Below are 22,245 nucleotides of genomic sequence, written 5' to 3'. Positions count from 1 at the left end.
CGATCAAGCGACTCTTCGATCCTTGGTGATATCCATTCTACATCAAAGGAATAACAAATTGAACTTCATATACACATGTATTGAACAAAAAACAGACTTCGACAACCGGAATCAAATGTATCATTGCCATTTTGATGAGAAGGACTCCACTGTCCACAATGCAATTTGATCTGAAAATAGTGAAAGTTCGAAAGTTGGAAGTACCTTTTTTTTTCCCCACCTTACCCTACTCATCCCTAATATTAGTGAGGTTTAAACTAGTTACCTCCACAGCATTAGTTAAATCTTTTCGTGTATGTCACAACCCAAATCATTTTCTATGGCAAAATCCTCCATTATTTATGTATGATGGTAGGCCAGTAATTTTCACGTGTCTTGACGATTTCATACTAGATGTTGAATCATAAACCTAATAAATCAGCTTCCAGAAGAGGAACGAAATCAGTAGGAAGAGAACTAAAGAATCTACAGCTAGGCTCATAACCATGACCAATATTTACTAACAAATCAACCACTGAATTACACTCTCTGTATATTTGGGATAAGGAACGCATTCCAATTTCTACTCAAAAGCTTTTGACAGTTTTCCATAAGACTATAAGAAGGATGAAAATGATCATTCGGAGAGAAAACTAACTCGACCGCAACAAGTGAATCCGTTTCTATTTCAAACAATCTATAAGTACTATTCGGGATATGACCATGGTTCTATGGCCAAATTACATCCTCATGATTCTAGAGTGGTCATTGGGAAGCAGTTGTCCTACAGCTGAGGAGGCTTTTGACTTTTATTATGGACAAAAGGGGCAACATTAATGTTTTCTATAAAAAGAATAGTTTTGTTGTCTGGGTGGAGTCACGAGAGACGCTTGCAGATCGTTCAAAGAAATATATTGCGGGTAAACATTTGAAGAAATATGAAGTATTTGGTGATCAAACCTATGTGGCTTTCACTGGGGATGTCCAAATTGGCAAATTCGTGGCAAGCTCAAGGACAAGAAGAAAGTGACTTTTGCTACGGTTATTTTATCAGGGTACTTTCATCTAGAAAGTGAAGAGAGCACTCATATTTTTATTAGGGGGCTTTTGAAAATTGGGACACCATGTGTGCATAGATTTTTAATCAACTACGCGACACAAAAAAATTAGAGATGAAGAAAACTTGCTTGTTTTTCAAACTACTGGATAATCATTTAACAACAGGCTCTGGCCGAAAAGACGCAAATACGGTCATTACAAATGTCAAAAATGCTTCTTTGGACAAAGATCACTAGTGAAGAGGGCTATGGTATGCGCCTGTTGTACAAATGAGATGTGTTTGAGCCCAAAAGTATTTTTGGCAAGATCATTTATTAGTGGATTTAGCTTAGCATGTCGATACCTGCGGCCCAAAAATAAGTCTACTTGGGTTTGGGTTATAACTTCATCCATTCCAAATTCCATAGGGAAAACGAGCCTTTATTGGAGTCAAGTAGCGGAGATTGAATAGGAAACTTCAATCAATAATCCTTCTATGGCAAGGAACAGTCGAAACCCTAGGTATAAATACCAAGTTTCAAGGACGAATTAAGGACAACTCTCAAATCAGCTAATCATACAGATTATCAATCCGGAGCAAACCTACCTGCAACCTAGTTGCAACCCAGCGAAGCAAAGGTAACGCCCTCGCAACCTAGCGAAGCTAAAGTCACGCTTTAGCAAAACCCGTGCTTTCTCTCAACTTCCCAGTGATTGCTCTGCTCAACCTGCAACGTTGAGTATCGATTCGGTGACACGAAGAGATCACAACCAAAGCCCTTATCCGTAAGGCAAGAAGTCATTTTCCGTAAGGCAGAGAAAAGAACCCTGTGACGAGGTTGGTGCTCTCCTCGTCCACAGCGTTTGATGAAGAAGTCAGGTCTAGGGATTCCCCGACGACTGTACCCCACGGTGCTGGCACGCCTGCGCACACGCTCAAAAGAGACAGTTTGTACCCTTACTGGTTTTGGAGCCAAAGAAGATGTTTGGAGACCTCATCTTCATAATTCATCTACAGAAAAAATAAACCATGTAATGAGTCACATTGCAATCCTATTGATGGATTTGCCGATGATTTTCAATATTTTTCCATGATAAGCATATACATGACCGCTAGTTTGTGAATGCTGACTGAGGGTGATACGTAGAATCAAGTTCTGCATCCATTCGCCAATGGCGGAACTTAATGGTAGCAATCTAGTTGTGGCCCTTGTAGACTTTGGGAAAGCAGAAGATGTTTAGGATGTCCTTCATCTAGGTGAAGATTACACCTATATGGATTTAAGTGTGAAAAAATATGAATTTGAGGGTAAAGAATTTTTCCTGACTTCATGTACCAAAGATTTTTTGATTGGTTTAAAGGTTAAGCTTAAGGAGAGGTTAGATTAGTATCATCTAATCCCCAATAATCTCAAGGTTGGGGCCAAATTGATAAAGATTATAGGGATCTATAGAAACTATGTATTCTTAAGGATGAACATGAGACATATTATGTGGTTATCTATGACACCAAGTATCTACTACTAGCTTATGTCCGTCGTTCTAAAGAAGTTACCCAAAGAAGATTTTATATTGGAATCTTCGGGGCATTGCTAATAACCCTATTCATAATGTTTTACAGGAATTCATCCGGACTCACAATCCGGAAGTGTTATGTATAGCTGAGCCTTTTGTTTCTATAAGTTCTATCCATACATTTTTTTGGCGTTTCATAGGCATGGTGTCGGTGTGCACTAATGATCGTTCAACTTGCTGAACTTATGGATCTTATGTGAGTCTTCTATGGTTCCCTGAGTTCATCTGTTATCTAGGAGAGATCAGCAGTTGCTCTTCAAGTTGTGTTTGATTCAGTGAATTGTATTATCACTTCAATTTATGCCCTCACCACCAGTGGTGTATCCAAAAATCTCTCTTAGAATGGTCAAATTTTTAATACAATCTTTTGCCAAAAAAATAAATAAATAATTAACACATATTTCAAAACATATTAGTATAAGAAAATTTAAGTGTAATTTTAAATACACACTCCTATTTACTTAATACACACCCCTCAATTTTTTTTTTCTACATTTTTTCTCAAACTTCCTCTTATACCCCCCATAATATAAATAAATAACAACACCATCTAGACACTGCTTACATGATAAAGTACTCAGGCTCCTAATAACCAGAAAATGCAGATATGATGATGACTAATGACTTGATGAGAAAACCAACGTGACTTCGTTAGTTTTGGACGCAACAGTTAAGAGAGAGCGAACAAAATTAGTCCTATCAATTTGATCATACCTTTAGAATACATAAGGTCAATCAACTTGCAACTGATCCATCACTAGCCATAGAAAACAACGAACTCGGTGCAAGTAGACAAGTGCATTCGCTAATTACATAGTACGGAGAACTGAGTTATACTAGCCTTTTCGATCATCGAGTAAAACTAGACTTTCAATGTATGCAGTCGCATAGTACTCGTAATAGGAAGTTTGGGCCGAATTTACGGTAATCTGTCGAGATTCAAGATTATATAAAGCTAGATAACTATGAATATCAGAACCTTTAGAAGCAAATTCTTCATGATACTCAATTAGGAGGTGACTAAAGCTCAGTGGACTAAAACACATTCCAGGAAGAACAACTATGTGCAACTTATTCACAAAAGACTTATTTCGGAGAATTCACACGTCAATATGCTCCGGTTTGTGATCTCGATCACCTTTGTCGCGTTCCAACTTCCAGGTCCAACAAGCAAATTGATTTACTTATCAATACGGCCCCATTTTTCCAATAGCATGTGGCAGCAAAATTTCTTCAAATGTCTCACTGCCGGTGTCGAAGGAGACAAGATAGCAAGAATGGCTCTTGTCCATAATCCTGTATACTACACCATTAAATATTGAGGATCCAGAGAACCACCGCATGGTCTTTACGAAGGAAGAACTACAATAATTTTTCCAAGAGAGCTTTTTTAAACTATTCTTCTTTCATCTAGAGGTCAGAATCATTAAATTGTTCCCAATAAGGTCGAAGAGATCCAAATATGACCACATATCGAGTTTTTTTTTTTTCCTGCTGTTCAACCTTATTAGAAGAGTAAAGAGGTATTAAAAGAAAATTTAAAAATAAGGGATGTGTATTTAAAATTTCTCCAACTAGAGAGCTAAAAAAAAAAAAAAAAAAAGGGAAACTTAATTACACCACAACTTTTTAACAGTTTTTAATTTTTTTTTAAATGAATTTTCATTTTCCAAAAATAAAAAGAAAAGTAAAAGATGACCGTTGGGGCTAATGTCGGTTCACTAGCTTCAAATATATTCCCTCTTTTTCCAATTGTTCTCCTGAAACACAAAAACAGAGCAAATCAGAGAAAGAAAAGAGAGAGAGGAAAGAGAGAAAAAGCAAGAAACTTTGGGCTACCAAGGTCTTGAAGGCAAAAACCCAGAAAGGATTTCTCGTCCTATTCATCAAGATTTGGTCATGGACACCAGAGCAGTTCTTCCTCTACAACCCAGAGGTATTTAAGCACATGTTCTTCGTTTTCGTTTCATAATTCTTTCTGGGTTTTGTGAGTTTGGTTTAGATAAGCAATAAAAGTTGTTCAATTTTGGGTTTTGTATGAGTTTCTTCAAGTAATTGTCATTTCTATCGGTTTTGGAGTAATCTACTTCTAGGGTTTTAGGATTATATGCATCTACATGTGATTGTTATATAGGGCTTATTTCAAATTTGGTTTTGGGTGTTGTGATTTGAATTGGGTACTCTGTTCTTTCCCTGATTATTGAATGTTTAGGGTTGTTCATGTAGATCAGCACAAGAATGTTTTTTTGGATTTTATAATTCGTTATTTTATCTTTGTGTTTCTGGGTTCGTGGGGTTTAGATTCTTGGGTTTCTGGGTCTCTGCCTTTTTGTTTTCATAAATTCAGAATCTTGTGTTTCTGGGTTTAGTCCTATGTGAATGTTTCTGGGTTTACTCTTATCTGTATGTTTCTGGGTTTTTAGGGTTTAGATTCTTGGGTTTCTGGGTCTCTGCCTTTTTCTTTTCATAAATTTAGAATCTTGGGTTTCTGGGTTTACTCTTATCTGTTTACCTTTTTCTATTTTGTGGTTCTTTTGGGGGTTACTCACCAACCAGGTTTTGTCTTCTTTCATCTATTTCTTGTTCTTTCTTGTGTTTGAAATTTTGAAGGACTTCATGTATTTCTTTACAAAAATTGAATTTGAATGTATTACTGATGCTTATGTTTTTTGAAGGGGATGGTAAAGTCCATGGAGAAGCACCAAGAAGGAACCAGCGAGTAGCTCTTCGAGACAGGACCAATGTTGAGGCAGGTCAGGTCGAAATCAAAGGGAAGCCCCCTGTTCAGATCAGTCGCCCCATGACAAGGAGATTTCATGCCGAACTGTTAGCAAACAATGCACAGAAGAACAATGTGGTAATAGCCTTTGACAACTACTTTTTCAACACTTTTTTCACATGAAATTCTAGTTCTTGAAACTTGGAGTTGATTCTGAAACTTTATTGCATTTGGGACTTTGTAAATTTGTAGAACCAAGTGCTCGGTGTTGTAGACAAGGCAGCTCAGAATAGAAAATGCGCCCCTACAAAGAATGTTACTGAGAAGGTAACTGATGAAGAGAAGGAGAAGCCTGTCAATAGAAGCAAGCCAGTACAAGGTCCAAGGAAGGAAGTCAAGGCTTTCACTTCAACTCTAACAGCTCGAAGCAAGGTGAGCTTAGAAGTTGATCCTTATCGAATTGTAAACATATGTTCTCACAGTACTGCTTCTGTTTATTTGTTGGGTATTGAACTTTTGTTTACTGCAGGCTATGGCTTGTGGAGTCACCAACAAGCCAAAAGAGCAGATTGTGGATTTTGACGCAGCTGATGTCAATGATGAACTGGCAGTTGTTGAGTACGTTGATGAATTGTACAAGTTCTACAAACTTGATGAGGTAATCTCTTCTCCCCTCCCCCCCCCCCCCCCCCCCCCCCCCCCCCAAATCCGCATTTCCCCTTTTATGCTTCTTCTATACCTTTTCTTACACATGAAATATACATTTGCAGGATGGCAGCCGAGTTGGAGATTACTTGGACAAACAGCCAGATCTTAATTCGAAGATGAGGTCTATCCTTGTAGACTGGCTGATAGATGTTCACAGGAAATTTGAACTAACGCCCGAAACATTCTACCTCACTGTGAATATAATTGACCGATTCCTTTCAAGGAGGATGGTAACTAGGAGGGAACTTCAGCTAGTTGGCATTAGTTCCATGGTGATAGCATCCAAGTATGAGGAAGTTTGGGCTCCACAGGTACCGGTTCTTCACTCGTTGTAAATTAAAAATCATTGACACTGATGCCATACATCATACTTATCTGAAATGTGTTCCAATATGCAGGTTGAGGATTTTGTGTGCTTATCAGACTATACATATACCGGCAGTCAGATTCGTGCAATGGAGAAAGCAATCTTGGAGAAGTTGGGGTGGTATTTGACAGTTCCTACACCTTATGTCTTTCTTGCTAGATACATCAAAGCATCCATTTCGCCTGATGATGAGGTACTCAATTTGCTATGGTTTTTTGGAAAGTATAACCACACTTTTAAACTGTTTTTTAGGTGAAGCGATGAATATTAACATGCTTTTCTTACCCTTGTAACGCAGATGAGGCATATGGTTTTCTTTCTAGCTGAACTTGGAGCCTTGGATTATCGAACAACCATAAGGTACTCCCCATCCATGATAGCTGCTGCAGCTGTCTATGCTGCCCGCTGTACCCTCAACAAGAAGAGTTTCTGGACTGAAACTTTGAAGCACCATACTGGCTACTCTGAAGAACAGTTGAGGTAATAATGCGTTTCTACAATGTATAAACCATGTTACCTACTTGAATATCAGTCTATATACTTAACTGTGACAGTTTGCTAATTGAGTGTGCTTTATCATACAACAGGGAATGTGCCAAGGTCTTGGTTGGCTTTCACTTGAAGGCTGCTGAAAGTGATCTTAAAGCTGTATATCGGAAATACTCAAAACCTGAATATGGTGCTGTTGCTGGTCTTACTCCTGCCAGAAGTTTTCAGTCCTCTTCATGAAGATGTCCTTTCGAGTAGTGGTTTACCTTTTGTAGACAATACAGCCACCTGAATATGCTAGTGGTGGTTTTTCAATTCTTAGATTGGGGGTCAAGAAGGTTTTGAAAACCCTATATTCTATACTAGTTAGTCTCTTTCGGTGTCTATATTGAACTCTAGATTGGTGCAAGTGAGAGTATGCACTTTTTTGCTGTATAGTGTTTTGGGGTATACAAGAATTTTGGTTTGGAAACTGATAGCATGTACTTGTTTGCTGCCTAGCCTCATTCCTCAGTAATATAGATTGTTCATCTCTACTTGTCTCTTTTGGTGATAGATTGGTTTCTGTCCTCCATATATTGTTGTTCTATCAATACGCTTGTATGTTATTCAAATTTTATTTGTTTTATCAGGATCAATCAGATGAAATGAAAATGAGAATAACTTAATTAGAACACCACAAGATGTTAATGTCAGCAAGCACAACAAGTTTGAACAATATCACAAAATTCTAATGTTTTGGTTCTTGTTGTTTGGTGATGCCGGTCGATCCTTGGACCTAGTAGTCTTCACAAATAAAGCAGAGGCCACCAGGCCTAGAAGGGACCAGCAAAAAATTCTAATGTTATCCTCCCATTATCTTGTAAAAAGGTTAATGCTTCCTATCATCTTGCTATTTTTACAAACTTTTCGAGACATTTCTACAAATACTTTACCTCATAACCCTTCAACACTTAATCACTCTCTCCTCAAAAAAAAAAAAAAAAAACACTTAATCACTCTAAAATTTAGCCCAGGCCAAATGACATTGAGTAATCCCAAAATATAAACAGACAACATTCTTTTTTTTTTTTGTTGAAATAAAGACAACATTTTTCTTATTGGCCAAAAGAATTACTCTTTTTATTTATTTTTTCTACCCACTGATTTGACCATTACAAACCGAACCCAAGTTTACTTGAGCTGGATATACCAATTTCAAATCTTTATACTTTTCAAGCAAATATTTCAACATCTTATATACACTAGGAGACCAATTTCAAATCATGGGTTTGAGTCATCTATACATTCTCAGACAATGAAAACACCATCTTTCTCATTGTTCAAGTTCTCCCCAGACCATTTCGCTCTTTGCTTGCAAAACTGCCTGAAAGCAAAGACTTTGAGACAAGGGAAGCAAGTCCATGCAGTGTTGTTATCATCTGGGGTTGACATGAACTTGTTATCTTTGAGTTCAAAGCTTGTGGGGATGTATGCAAGTTGTGGGGACGTGAGTTCTGCACGGCAGGTGTTCGATAAAATTCCCAAACCAAATGTGTTTTCATTGAATTGGATGATGTTTGCTTCGGCGTTTAATGGGTGGTTTGAGCAAGCAATTGGGTACTTTTGTTTGATGCGAGAGTTGGGAATTGTCGCCAATAAGTTCAGTTTTCCGGTCATGCTTAAAGTTTGTGTTGGTTTGATGGATTTGAATAAGGGAAAGGAGGTTCATGCTGTGGTGTATAAGATGGGGTTTGAAAAGGATGTTGCTTTGGGGAATGCATTGGTGGATATGTATTGCAAATGTGGAAGCTTGTGTTATGGTCATCGACTTTTTGATCGAATGTTTGAAAGAGATGTGGCTTCTTGGACATCTATGATATGTGGGTATTGTAATGTAGGAAGGACTGATCAAGCGGCAATGTTGTTTGAGAGGATGAAGTTGGATGGATTGGAACCAAATGATTTCACATGGAATGCAATGATAGCTGGGTATGCTCGGAGTGGAGATAGCAATCGAGCATATGTGCTACTATCTAGGATGACTAAAGAAGGATTGGTTCCTGATTTGGTTACATGGAATGCAATAATTTCAGGTTTTGCCCGAAGCCAGGAGGCAGGTGAAGCTTTTAAGTTGTTCAGTGCTATGTTAGTGTCTGGAATTAAGCCCAACCTTGTCACTATCACAGGATTGCTCCCAGCTTGTGGAGTGCTTGGTTCAGTTGAAAGAGGGAGAGAAATTCATGGATTGATATGTAGGATGGGATTTGACATAAATGTCTTTGTTGCTAGTGCTCTTATTGACATGTACTCGAAATGCGGCAGTGTGAAAAATGCTCGAAGTGTATTTGACTGGACTCCTGTATACAATGTTGCGTCGTGGAATGCAATGATTGGATGTTATGGTAAGCACGGTATGGTTGATTCTGCGGTAGTGCTTTTCGAAAGAATGCAAGAGGAAGGAATTCAGGCTAATGAAGTGACTTTGAGTTGTGTACTTTCTGCATGCAGCCATAGTGGTTCTGTAGAAAAGGGTTTAGAGATATTCAGGTCCATGAAAGAGAGCCATGGAGTTGAGGCAAGTAAAGAACATTATGGTTGTGTCATCGATCTCTTGTGCCGTTCAGGGAAGATGGTAGAAGCTTATGAGTTTGTGAAGTCCATTCCTATAGAAGTCACTGAATCCATTATTGGAGCTTTGCTGAACGGGTGTAAAGTCCATGGAAGAAGAGATCTTGCTAAATTGATGGCTCAGGATATTCTGAAAATGGAGTTAAAGAGACCTGGAGGTTTTGTAACACTCTCAAATATCTATGCTGCTGATGGAGAATGGGAAGAAGTTGAGTATGTAAGGAAGGTGATGAAGCAGAGGAAGGTCCTTAAGAAACCTGGATTTAGTTCACTCGATTAAATGGAAAGCTTGTTGCAGTGGAAGTTGGAAAAGAGGTCAACAAAATGTCCTTGTCTGCCTCTAATAAGATACAATCAGTTCAGTAAATTTCAGCTTCTTTTTCTGGTTGCACCAGACATCTCCAGTACAGCTGAATTGAGATTCCCAACTTTTGTGTATGTCCAGCCATTCGGCTTTCAATATAGAGTATGAGATATTAGTCATATAATGCAAAGATCAAATATTTGACCACGAATAGCAAACTTCTGATGTATATATTTCTGTGCTGATTCTGAAATGCATATATACTTTACAGAAGAAAAATATTAGAGATTCATAATCTAAATTCTTATTAATTAATTGGTTGAGTTTATTGATACCCTTTCTTTTTCATGCTCCTCAAAATTCCCATCTGAATGTTGTGTTCTCTTTCGTCTTTGTATGCAGACAACAGAACGATGGAGTCTCTGAGATGAAGATAGTACTGCTGGGGATGATGGTTGAACGAATTGAGACACTACTTCAACTGGATCTGCAGGTTAACAGCTTCAAATGTTGGTACTACATTCTTTCTTTCCTTAATTATGAACTATAGCCTTTTAGGCTTCAAGTCACTATTGTTTCAAAACAAGTTGGCAGCATATAGTAATTATCCACTTTTCGAGCTGAAGTGTAACTTACTCCTTCTTCAGAAATTCATAACCCTCTTAACTCTGAAAGTCCATACAAACACTCTTGAAGCATGGAATTTGTGATTAGTAAACTTGTTCAGAAGCAAATGACCTGTTCTCAACTTCTTCCTATGCCCAAGTATGCCTGCTGAACTTATCTTCATAGATCATACTTCACACTTTCTCATGAAACACTTACGCTTTTAGTCGATCTATCTTCTTAGCATCGTCTACTTTGATCACTGAATATGTAGCTTGGGAGTTACATGTCTTCCTGAAGTATTTACTACTTTGTTCAAAGTGCAATTAGGGTCAGTTGCTTGTGAAGAAAGCTCAAAAGAGTCCAAGAATAGAATCGCCTAAGCAGCTAGCACAGATAGGAAATTAAAGGGGTCATAACCTAACCATTGAAAAAATGAAAAAGAGTCCTAAATTCACCCACTCTCCCAATAATTGCATTGGCTTAAAGACACAAGCTTGAAGTAGAAGAAACCATGCCCTGCCTAAAACAGTGGTCGTTGTCCCTGTCCTGGAGGGTCATGGGGGGCTTCTTGGACCACCTTTATGTGCCCCCACGCGTTATTTTGTTTTGTTTCCAAGTCCCACATGCATCAAATTCTCAAAATTTATGTGGGAAGCAATGATATGATATTGGATTCTTGTTGCTACCAAGTCCATCCCTTTGTGTAGAAAAATAGAAGCACCCAATCTTTTTTTGGTAATTGGAAACCCCCCACTATTCACTCTCACATTTGCACCCACTTTTTGAGTTAGGAACTTAGATGAAGCATCCCAATTTCAAATAGGAAACACAAGGATTATTATTGGTGCTTTTTTCTTGTCATTGTTAAAACGTGGTGTTCTTATCTAGAGTTTGGACAGTTATGAACTAAAGGAGTGTCATAGAGGCACCTGGCTGTCCTCCATTAATAGTTTCCATCAATTAGGTTCATTTTCTTGGTTGGCTTTATCATAGTCAAGTTAATTAGTTGAGAATGAACTTCTGTAAACAATCAGGCCAGGAAAGGTAGGATCTTTATCGAGAATTTTCTACCATGCTGATCAGAATGACTGAAGAACATGTCCTTGTAGTGCAGAAGGTTACTTTTTTGACTTTGTTACCAAAATTACTCGTTTAATTTTACAATTTTAATCATTTGGGTCATGAAAAAGAAATGATATTCTACGAATTTGTGCAAGGTATTATAGTTTTTTTTTTATTTTTTATCAAAAGAGGTCAGCCCATTATATAGATTCAGCAAGCAGTACAAAAACGAAACATCCCTAAGGGGTCGACAGAAAGAATCGTTCCTCAGAGTACCCTGAGACTCCTATTCTAAACAAGAACAAGAACCCAATATACCCCCAGTACACCCACCTTTTAGACAATTCACGCACCATTATTCCAAACAAAGACCAGTAACCTCCGAAGCAAGATAAAAAAACCCTAAGAGATTATGATCTTTGTAACCTAACAAATATTTAAACAATAACTGGGGCCTTAGAGGCCCAATCCAACCAACCCCACAACCAATTGGTAGCCCAACGCAGCATAAACCCTAGCCTGAAGAGGATGGCCAAGAAGCCCAGGTTCGAGGCCCAGATGGCCCAATCAGTCCTAGCGTTGGACAGAACAGAGGTACCGCCGCACCCTTGAACGCCAGAAGCCCAGACGCCACCGTTCCCTTCGTCTCCGGTGACCACAGCCTTCGCATGAAATTCCAAACCACCACCACCGGACAACTGCGCCGCTGCTAGAGGACCTTGACATCGCAGATCACCCAGACCAACGACAGTAGAATCACCTCGACCAATCATGTCCGCCGACCTGCAATCACCAAACTCCAGATCACCACCTCCTCCACCATAAGTCCCCGCCGCATAGCACCGCGATAGATCCGACCAAAGCAGCCCGTCCCAGCCACTAGCCTCTCCAACAAGCGTAGATCGAAGCAGAATAGAATAGTGGTCGGCAAACACCCCAACACCAGTCCGTCCCCCTCTGAACCCGATCACGTCGATCTTCATCATTTTGAGATTACCGCTACCATACGCATAATCACATGTAGCAGTCAAATCCAGACCAAGAAGCCCCGGTCGAAAGCCATCAGAAAGTCGCACTAGAGTCTTCGCGATCCACCAACCCTTGTCAGTAACCTCTGGGCTTGATACACCGTCTCCAAACACCAAAGAACCCTCACACAGCACCATCGGTTGAATGAAATGGACGAGGAGTAAGATCCATTTAGCCAGAAGGCTAGCAGTGGCCATGGCCAAGAAGTTTGGGAATTTTGATCGGAAACCGAGAAGTTCACGATTAAACCCTAGCAGAGCGGCTAGGTCCATTCTAAAGTTAGGTATTATAGCTTTGATCAAGCTATGTCGGCCAACTAAATGTCATCATCTTTAGGTTATAGAAGTTTCATAAAAAGAGACTATGGGGATAGTAGGCCTTAAATGGTAAAGTTGTACCCCTTAAAGATGGACCCTTTTAGGTACATCCCAACCGTTGGGATCCCTTCTTTTTTGGATGGAATTTTAATTGGGCCTCCTAGGCCTAGTAAAATTTGCCTGGAAATGAGTAAGAACAACGGCTATTGAAGACAAAGTTGAAGGCTTAGAATTAGGGATAATGGCTTTGGCAAATTTAGTCGAGTAGATAAGGTTTGTTACATGGCCACTTCTCTACTACTCTACTAGCTAAAAAGAAGCAAAGTCTTACGGAATCCATTGATCTATTTTGAAACCTAGCACAAGAGAACAAAAATAAGAAAAAAAGCAACCCTTTTGTTTTTTATTGGGTTATTACATTAGGGTGTAAATTTTCATTTGAGATTAACAAAAAATATAGACGGAGGTTCCAAAGCATCCGATGTGGCTCATCTATCGCCTGTAATATGAGGCGATCACGGAATTCCTCGTTGTTGGGGCATAAATGGTTATCTATAAACCTTTACAAATCAAATTTTATCGTGAAAACTTTCAGTCCCTAAGCTCTTGTCTCTTTGTGTGTCATACTATTTCTTTTTAATTGTTCTATTTGAGTAATTCTCAACTCGATTTCTCGGACAATCACAATTTCACTTAAAATAATTGTTTTGTGATCTAAAAATAAAACTAATGACATGTAAGTATGAGATTAAATTAATGAATGACAACTGTTACCTCATCTAAATCACCTCATTGTCTTCATTCTCCGTATGATAAAATAAAACAAATTGATAGTTCTAGGTGGGTTATGCTCATGGAGACAGAAAGCAATCTTCTTGTTGACATTTTTTACTAGTGTGAACTGTAAAGCACACAGATTAAACAGACAATTCCATAACGTCATTTTTTCACTAGTGATGCCAAGTATATGACTTTTCAACCTAGTTTAACCAAGGCACAATTACCAAAACGACCTCCATTTCTCAAGCTTGTTACACATTCAAACCTACAATACACACATCACAGTTTACAGAGTCGCAGACTACAGAGCCAATCAACAAATATCTCTTTAAAACTCCATCTCTCTCTCTCTGTCTCTCTCTTCGTGTTTCAGTTTGGGCCAGTTTCTTGGTCTGTGCCACACTCACATGCCAATCCTTAATCTCTTCGAATCTCAAAGTTTGCTGATCTGGGTACCCTATGTTTCTTCTCCTTTAGATCATAGTTTTTGATGGTTTAAAATCTTTTCATTTTTTTCTTTTTATAGCTCTAACTGTACAAATCTACTGACTGAGGAAAACCCACATCGTTTCTGGTCATTTCTGAGTCTGCTATGACTTCCTTAACGGTTTCAGAGTGTTGGGTTTCTTGTTGAAGATGCAACAAACACTTTTTTCATATAAGGTCAGTGTCATATCTCGCTTTTTTCATCTTTTTGTGGATTGGAATATCTGCCTCTATTTTATTGCTCTCTGTTTGTGATGTTCATGAGGGTTGAAGCTAATTGTGATTGTCATATCAAGTTCCTCATGTATGTTGTTCATGCTGGTTGTGTCTGGTGGATCTTGATTGTATTGGTTTTTGGAGATTTTTGTGTTGTTTTGGAAGTTTAATTTTTCTGTTTCTGTTGGGATTTGTAGTTATGTTGTTTCTGGATGGTAAAGTTTGTTACTTTCATTTTACCTGTTTCCAAAGTTTCAGTCTTTGTGATTAGTTTTGATGTGTTACCAACTCTCGCGAGTAAGCCCACATGGATTTCAAGTTTATTGGGTGAAAAGTATGAATCTTTGTATTCATAGTTCATATCTAGAATCCGATTGCAGACATGCAAGATCGGATTTAGAGTAGTTGGATGAAATCACAGAAGCACTTTTTTTTTCTTCCCTTTTTTCCTTCCATATTGGGGCTTTTGAGGTTTTTAACATGTAGGTCCTTCTCACTCTCTTGAGAAATATGTTTCTTCAACCAACTGAGGCTATTACCTTTGGGAGCTATCAAGTTGAGAATGCCATCATTTGTAAGTCTAAACAATAGGATAAAGTGACCTAGAGTTGTGACTTTCCTTTACTTCACATGACAGTTGAAGTAATGCTTGATATGACTTCTTATCATAAGATGCTTTATCTTCAGTTCTTGAGCACATATTGTGACTATTAAATGTGTTTTGGCAGAAGCCCTTGACAAACAAATGGCTTTCATTGATATGTTGAAAGGAAACGAAACCTAGTCAATTTTAAATTCTCAGACCTTTTTGCATATGAGAACTGAGTTCCATTTGTCTTTGTATTTCATAATTCATTGGTCAAGGGAAGTAGTGGATGCTTTGCTTGTAGCCATTGAATTTGGTTATTTGAAGGAGCATTCATTTGAAACAGCTACTGATTGGTCCTTTATTTTTATCCCACTGTCTAGCTACTTTTGTTGGTTGATAGGCAATGTAAGAATCTGTAATGCGATCTAAATATGTTTTGGAAAACCACCACATGTTTAATATTGCACTAAGTTTTGTTGTTTGCTGAATATTAGTGGCAAATGGGAATTCCTTTTTCAATTTTAAATATTACACATACATATGTGAAGATCACATCTTTTGTGTGTTCTCTTTGTAGCAGAATATTGCATGAACTTTTCTTCTGTGGAGTTTTGAAATATGGGGAGAGGTAGAGGAAAGGGAAAGAGGTTAACTGTCACCAATCATGATGATCCTGGAAGCGGCGAGGAAGAGAAAATACCCGCACAAAAGAGAAGGGGAAGACCACTAAAGCCTTTAAAGGATGAGATTGATGAAGAAGAAGTAGAAAAAGTAGAAGCAGATGATATTGAGAATGCAAAGGCGGGTATTTCAAGTAAGGAGATAAAAAGCCCCTCTGCAGCAGAGAATGGAAAGAAGAGGAAGCGGTATTCACAGGCCAAGGAGAAGTCGGATTCAGTGAAGGAGGAAAACGGTAATGGAACACGATCAAGTACAGATGACTCAACTAAATCTAATGGATTTCGGCATAATGGGAGCAGGCGGAAAAATAAACCCCGTCGAGCTGCTGAGGCTGGGGTTGAATGCAAGTGACAGTATGGTTACGTATTGCGCTGGTTTCTTGTGTTCCACATTGCCAGAGCAATCGCAGGACAGGAAGTGAGACCTAGTAAATCTCTAGTTTTTCTTCTTTTTTCTGGTTAATTGTTCTTTCTTTGGTAATTTCGTTCCTGATTCGTTTTTGATTTATTTGTGAAATTCGGAATGCATTCTGATGGATGTAGTTTTCCCAAGTGCTCTGATATTTTAAATTTTGACTATTTGATTTCATTGTCTTGTCTTGTATAATTTTCAGAACATATTTAAGCAGTTTCTGTCTCTCAGATTGTCTTCTGTCTTGTTTGCTATTATTTAAATAACTGTTAGGGTATGCATTATCTTCTGTCCAATTATTCTCCATTTGGAGGTTCTTAACCTTTAATAGCTGTCTATTTACAATAAGGATTTTTCTATGTCAGAAGCCTACAATATTCCAAACTTTCGAATTACCAAAAAAAAAATTTATAAATTATATTGATTTCCAGCATTAACTTTTCTTCGTTGTTAAAATTACGTTTGCTTTTTTCTCACAACTTTGTCAAGGCATTTTGTATAGTTCCATCTTCTTCTTACCTAATTTTCTTCTATACTGTAATTTTCTACTGGCTTTGGATTGCTGGATTGACAACTGAACTCTGGCAATATCAGTCTGTAATTTTGTTTGTTTCTGCTTCATTGCTCACTTGTTCTTGTATTGATGACTTTTTTGTCTGTCTCCAAACCTCAAACACATGAATGCCCGAAATGGTGTGTGCATAAACACACACCCCACATTCTAGATTACTTGTGTTATCTCTTTTAGATTATCTAGGTGAAGATCTTAAGCTTACTTTGAAACTTCATTCACTTCTTAGGAGGCTGCACAGAAATTGCATGCTTTTTATATATGCTAGCTTCAGAAGCTTCATCTAGATAGCTGTATTACCAATAATTATCCTGTTCTGTGGTGTTAAATTCGGAGAGTATATATGAGAGACCTCTATGATACACAATTACACATGCGAAAAATGATTTAGGTTGACTGGGTCTATACTGAAAAGGTTATTCTATAAAGAGTCTCAGACAAGAAAAGTGTGTATTTTACCATAAAAGTATACTTAATTCACTTCTTGAAAGGTTCAACTGAAGCTTAGAGGGTGTAGGCACCTTGGTGAGCCTCGAGGGATGCTACAGCTAAGGGGAGGATGATTAGTTTACAGGGCAGACACTTTCTTCTTTCTTCTTAGGCTAACAAAATGTAGTGGTTCGTGCAGGGCCTTAGTTCTCTATGATATTGCCATTAAGATTAAAGGTTATGCTTACATGATAAATTGCATTTAACTCAATTCCTATCTAAACTCTTTTGCAACCATATTCTAAAATTTAATGTTTTGTTCTCTGTTTCTGTACATATGCCAAGCTGAAATTGGTGGTAAGGTTGAGTGCATAACCAAGTGAAGTCAAGGTTGTATGTTTAGACTTTAGACTGATTCAGCTCAGTGAATTGAAGGTTGTGTTCGGATCTGTGTTCGGATCAGTCTCAATAACACTACTTTTTTATCTATTTATTATTTTTCTGTAGAAGTAATATTCGTCTGTTGGTAGAAAAAATAATTTAGGTTTTTACTTTGTGTTTAAGTTACCTTAATAAATTACACAAAGATAATAGTTCATACAGGAGTGCTAGTATTGGGTAACTATAACATTGCAAGTTTGCAGAAGTACCAAGAATGACTCAGATTTTATGAGTATTGAGATGCTTGAGGCCTCGAGGGCTGCTAACCCTAAGTATTAATGCAAAGGGCTGGTCCCGAGTCTTTAAGGCTCCAGGCGAGAATTATCCTTAGGCTCCCTATTTTTCTATTGATAAACTCGAATAAGTCTTGCAAAAAATCCTTGTTTCTAAATTTGTTATGAGTGCGACAAGGTTCTATGAAAATTCAGGTTTCTAAAACGTATTGAGGCAGCGGAAGGGTATGTAACGGCCTCTACTACAAGAAAGAAAGAAAGAAATATTCAACTCTCTCTCCACGAGAGAACCCTACAGCCCGGCGGCGTCCCGATCTGAGCAATCATTCTCGTCCGGCGGCGCTCGGACGATTGGGCTGGCCTCTGGCCTCGCCGTCGTCGTGGGGTCTGCTGCCAGACGGGTAGTCATGGCTATTGCTCTTGTTCCATCAGATGGAGTTTTGCTCGAGGCTGCTTGGTGGTTCTGGCTGGGATGGTGAGCGGCGGTTGTTGTGCTATCAGGTTCGGCGATCAAACCCTAATGACGGCGTCATCGGTCTGACCGTGGTGGTGGTGGGAGATGAGTTCCTGGATCAGGGTTTGGTTTTTTTCTCCGTGGTGGCGTGGTCTGTGCAGTTTGGGTCGTAGGCGGTGGCGCTAGTGGCGGCGCAGGTTGTGGCGGAGCAGATTGAGGCAGGTGTAGGTCGTGGCGGCGTGTGGCGGACGGAGAGAGGTTAGGCTGGTTTGTACGACGGGGATGTGGAAGTGGGTGGATTGGACCGTATCTGGCTGAATGGGCCTTGGGTGGACTTTGCTTTGGTGGGCTTTGAGTTTCTGGGCTGGGGTTTCTACCCTAGTCCAATAGCTTTTAATTTGGGCTAGGGTTTAGGCTATTGGCCCAAACCTATGTTTTTAGCTTTTTTGTCTAATTACACTAAAATCCCTTGTTTTAGGAACCTAACAACCCTATGTGGTAGAGGCCTATATTCTATGTCTCCATTTATCCATAGTTTATAGGCGGTTAGTTCGAATATAGGTGGTCTATTTCTATGTATCACAGTAGTTTTGCTACAACTTCTTGATCTGTCTAGTTGAAGGCAGCAGAAGGATATGTAATGGTCATCTTGGCATGCGTCAATGAAATCCACATTCCCTTCAAAAAAAAAAAAAAAAAGGATATGTAACGGCTTATTATGGCTTGTGAAGAATGATATTATTGCCCCTCGGGCCAAATAATAAAAAAAAAAAAACATAACTACACTTAAATAAAATGTAAGTTCTTTCTTAGAAAAGAACAAAATATATTTTAGTGGAAGTGTCAAACTGTACTGTATATTTATGCAATAAAAATAAATTTCTATTGTAAAATTGAGCAAAATCATAGCATTGAGGATTAAAAAAAAAACTCATTAAAAAACAAAGCAAAATCTCTTTTTCATTCTCTACTGAAATCTAGAAAAATAAACTTTTTTTTTTTTTTTTTTTTTTTTTTGAATAGGGTTTGGAACCCAGCCTAGCTGGGAGGCTCAGCCCCACGCCCGGGAAAAATGAACTTTAATTTCCAGAGATTGTAACAAAAATGACCCAAAAAAAGAAGAAGCTGAAGATGTGAAGGGAAAAGTTGAGGAAAGTAAGATTATGTGTCTTCTTGTTTTATAGGAAAAGATAGATAGATTTTGCAAAGAGAAAATGCCCAGAAGAGAGATCTCAGCTTTAATTATAATTAAATTCCTTAACTTTTCCATTTCCCGTGATCAGTTTCTTTTGTCTTTATCTCTCTAAAGAGTAAAGATGGCCTCTCATATACATTGGGTTTTACATTTGGTGCCCCATTTACTCTGGTACCCTGGGCTGTTGCCAAGCCTGCCCAAGTGCCCATCACTAGGGCCGGGCCTGTTAATGCATGTTAAGAGTCTACTTTGTTACTAGAAGACCAAATGATTATTTTCAGAATCTCAAATGGGTGGTTTCAAGTGTGTATTCATGGGTACCTTGGACCTGGAAAGGTACTATACTGAAGCGCTCCTACATAGAAATTGTATGGCTGCCACTCTGTACTTGTACTAGTATTGTACTGACGTGGTCATAGATTCTAGATATAACTAATTTTAGCTCTTGCCACTGATGTAAATGACATTTATAACATTGCAAATGGAGAGAAAGCATATTTGCCTCTGGCCCTGTATATGCATCAAAAGTGGGTTCATGCTAGTAAGATTGACCAACAAGAGAAAATGAACTTTGATATTTCTAGTATAAAAAAATGAAAAGAAAGGAGATTGATCTTTCTATAGTTATTGCTAAGGATGGCAGTGCTGCATTTCTGAGGAGTGATTGTTTGCAGTTTTGAATAGTCATTGAGTTTACGTGGAAAAAAGAGAGCCCCCGAGTACTACTGAGATTTGTTATTCTCATTCAAGCTTGGTTGATATTTCTGTTTCCGAGTCTGTCTATTTTTGGATGATGAAAAATAGTTTGAATAATTCAGGCCATCTTAGCTGATTGCTTTGAATAGTTTGAATAATTTCAAAACTTGTCGTTCATACCGATCTGATCAGTCAAGAAGATCGTCTTTCGTTTTACTTTGTTTATTGTTCCTCATGAACCACGGCACTGGAATATGATAAGGCAGCAATGGTGTGTAGATTACTGAGACAAACATGGCGACAAATGTATCACTTTTAGTGGGCTCTGCAATTAAATATGACTTGGTTTGTCGTTGATATGAATTGCAGATCGACCTCAACAGCTACTATTTTATTCAGGTTATAGATGAAAATTCTTAAACATTAACAAGAGGGCTAAGCGCCTAAGCATATGTATTGGGATATTCAATCTAATCACCATACTATAGCCTAGACGTCGTGATCAATCTTAGGCACGGTATCTATGAACAGCCTAAGTGAGGTTGAAAATTAAAGTTAAATAGACTCGGTGTAGACTTCTTTTACATGTGTAAAAATATTCATTGTGAAAATTCAAGATTCAATAGCCATGTGATACATGTAAGACAATCAACGCACTGTAAACAATTCTCATTCTTTATATTTGTAATAGTTTATCTTAATTTAAGTCCAAAACAATATTTGATTAGTATACAACAACAATCTCAATGAACATTAATAATGAGCACACTATAAGCAATTCTCATTCTTTTTATATTTGTAATAGTTGATCTTAATTTCAGTGCTCAACAAAATTTGAATAGTATACAACAACAATCTCAATGAAAATAATCAACGCACTATAAACAATTCTCAATTTTTTTATATTTGTAATAGTTGATCTTAATTTCAGTCCTCAACAAAATTTGAATAGTATACAACAACAATCTCAATGAAAATAATCAACGCACTATAAGCAATTCTCATTCTTTTTATCAGTCCTCAACAAAATTTGAATAGTATACAACAACAATCTCAATGAAAATAATCAACACACTATAAGCAATTCTCATTCTTTTTTATATTTGTAATAGCTGATCTTAATTTCAGTCCTCAACAAAATCTGAATAGTATACAACAACAATCTCAATGAAAATAATCAACGCACTATAAACAATTCTCAATTTTTTTTATATTTGTAATAGTTGATCTTAATTTCAGTCCTCATCAAAATTTGAATAGTATACAACAAAATTTGAACCCTAGCTGCTAGAGATTGGAAAAAAAAAAAAAAGTCTAACCTTCTCTCCTTTATTTTTTTTACTTCCATGACACAGAGAGGCGTCATCATACAGGCCACACCTTTGAGATGTGGCATCAGTTTGATCATCTAGTTACTATCAGAAGTGATTTGTAGATGGAGGGTGGATTTCAGAGAGGGAGCTGTTGAGATTGGTTAATTTGCAAGTGCAGTTCGGATATGTATGAAGCAATTCGAGAAATATGTGGTGATTAGTGGATCAGCAAGTGCACACCGTGACTTGTGTGTTGTAGATCAACGTGGCGATGGGCGGTCGAACCTACATATCATTATTGGCAGGTTGCTCCAGTATGGTGGCGTCTTTAAAGTTTATAGTTATCATTTGTTTGAGATCTCTAGTTGTCTTTGGTTCTTATTATATGTGTTCATATCTCAAATAGGCCCATATTCTTTCGAGTTAGTGTTGAAAATCATGAATTCTGGTGGGTACTTGAATTTGGGTAGCCGGTCTGTCAATAAGACCCCTAGTTTTCTGCTAACTAAAGACTGTGCGATTCATCATCAACCTACATTATGTGATTGGGAGATCCTGGATGTCTCAGCCAATAGTCTCTACTATGGTCACCTATCTCAGTTATTGCTGACTTCCTTTTGTTTTTTGACTTTGTCAAGGGGAACCCAAAGGCTGCCTAGGCCCAAGATAAACCCCTTCGGCGCATGTGAAATGCTCCAACTGTGCATTGCAGCACAGTGCCTGGCCACTTTGACAGCTTCGGGATTCGAACCTAAGTTGGGGAGCACACCCAATTAGGCAAGAACCACTAGGCCACTTGCAGTGGTTCTGACTTCCTTTTGTTAATCTGACTCCATTAGTTGCTCAATTTTGTCCTCGTTGTTGGATTCATTGACATATTAGTCTTTCCTTTTTCAAGTGAGGATGTTTATTAATGGGCAAAATACTGTTTAGTCCCTGAAGTA

At 38.1% G+C, this 22,245-nt stretch overlaps 3 protein-coding genes across 6 annotated transcripts; all 3 read left to right on the top strand.

Moving 5' to 3' along the window:
- The first annotated feature begins 4,349 nt into the window (after positions 1–4,349).
- On the top strand, positions 4,350–7,393 carry LOC133734303 (G2/mitotic-specific cyclin S13-7-like). Its single transcript, XM_062161923.1, has 8 exons — positions 4,350–4,528; positions 5,268–5,449; positions 5,564–5,743; positions 5,841–5,969; positions 6,082–6,330; positions 6,418–6,579; positions 6,685–6,866; positions 6,974–7,393. Exons 1-8 carry the CDS (start codon positions 4,492–4,494, stop codon positions 7,113–7,115), a joined length of 1,263 nt encoding a protein of 420 aa, XP_062017907.1. The 5' UTR covers positions 4,350–4,491; the 3' UTR covers positions 7,116–7,393.
- A 462-nt stretch (positions 7,394–7,855) lies between these two features.
- LOC133734302 (pentatricopeptide repeat-containing protein At5g59600-like) lies at positions 7,856–10,801 on the top strand. Of its 2 annotated transcripts, none has more exons than XM_062161921.1 (2): positions 7,856–9,920; positions 10,192–10,801. In XM_062161921.1, exon 1 carries the CDS (start codon positions 8,173–8,175, stop codon positions 9,763–9,765), a length of 1,593 nt encoding a protein of 530 aa, XP_062017905.1. In that variant the 5' UTR covers positions 7,856–8,172; the 3' UTR covers positions 9,766–9,920; positions 10,192–10,801. The 2 variants fall into 2 exon arrangements, with proteins under 2 accessions (XP_062017905.1, XP_062017906.1); XM_062161922.1 differs by having other exon boundaries at positions 7,856–9,951.
- A 3,073-nt stretch (positions 10,802–13,874) lies between these two features.
- LOC133731899 (uncharacterized) lies at positions 13,875–16,199 on the top strand. 3 transcript variants are annotated; one of them, XM_062159344.1, is made up of 2 exons: positions 13,875–14,249; positions 15,458–16,199. In XM_062159344.1, the coding sequence occupies exon 2, from the start codon at positions 15,496–15,498 to the stop codon at positions 15,907–15,909; it is 414 nt and encodes a 137-aa protein (XP_062015328.1). In that variant the 5' UTR covers positions 13,875–14,249; positions 15,458–15,495; the 3' UTR covers positions 15,910–16,199. The 3 variants fall into 3 exon arrangements, with proteins under 3 accessions (XP_062015328.1, XP_062015329.1, XP_062015330.1); XM_062159345.1 differs by having other exon boundaries at positions 15,455–16,199; XM_062159346.1 differs by lacking the exon at positions 13,875–14,249 and adding an exon at positions 14,296–14,862.
- The last annotated feature ends 6,046 nt before the right edge of the window (positions 16,200–22,245 follow it).

Source organism: Rosa rugosa, chromosome 2 (assembly GCF_958449725.1).
Source record: "Rosa rugosa chromosome 2, drRosRugo1.1, whole genome shotgun sequence".
In the NCBI taxonomy this organism is placed as follows: domain Eukaryota; kingdom Viridiplantae; phylum Streptophyta; class Magnoliopsida; order Rosales; family Rosaceae; genus Rosa; species Rosa rugosa.
The sequence above is the reverse complement of the archived record's forward strand: the minus strand, read 5'-3'. Positions and strand labels throughout refer to the sequence as shown.

Excerpts from the sequence above, each read along its gene's own strand:
- LOC133734303 (XM_062161923.1), top strand. The coding sequence starts at position 4,492 with ATGGACACCAGAGCAGTTCTTCCTCTACAACCCAGAG. Across the intron at positions 5,970-6,081 it reads AGTTCTACAAACTTGATGAG|GATGGCAGCCGAGTTGGAGA; the intron begins GTAATCTCTTCT and ends ATACATTTGCAG. Across the intron at positions 6,580-6,684 it reads CCATTTCGCCTGATGATGAG|ATGAGGCATATGGTTTTCTT; the intron begins GTACTCAATTTG and ends CTTGTAACGCAG.
- LOC133734302 (XM_062161921.1), top strand. The coding sequence starts at position 8,173 with ATGAAAACACCATCTTTCTCATTGTTCAAGTTCTCCCCAGACCATTTC.
- LOC133731899 (XM_062159344.1), top strand. The coding sequence starts at position 15,496 with ATGGGGAGAGGTAGAGGAAAGGGAAAGAGGTTAACTGTCACCAATCAT.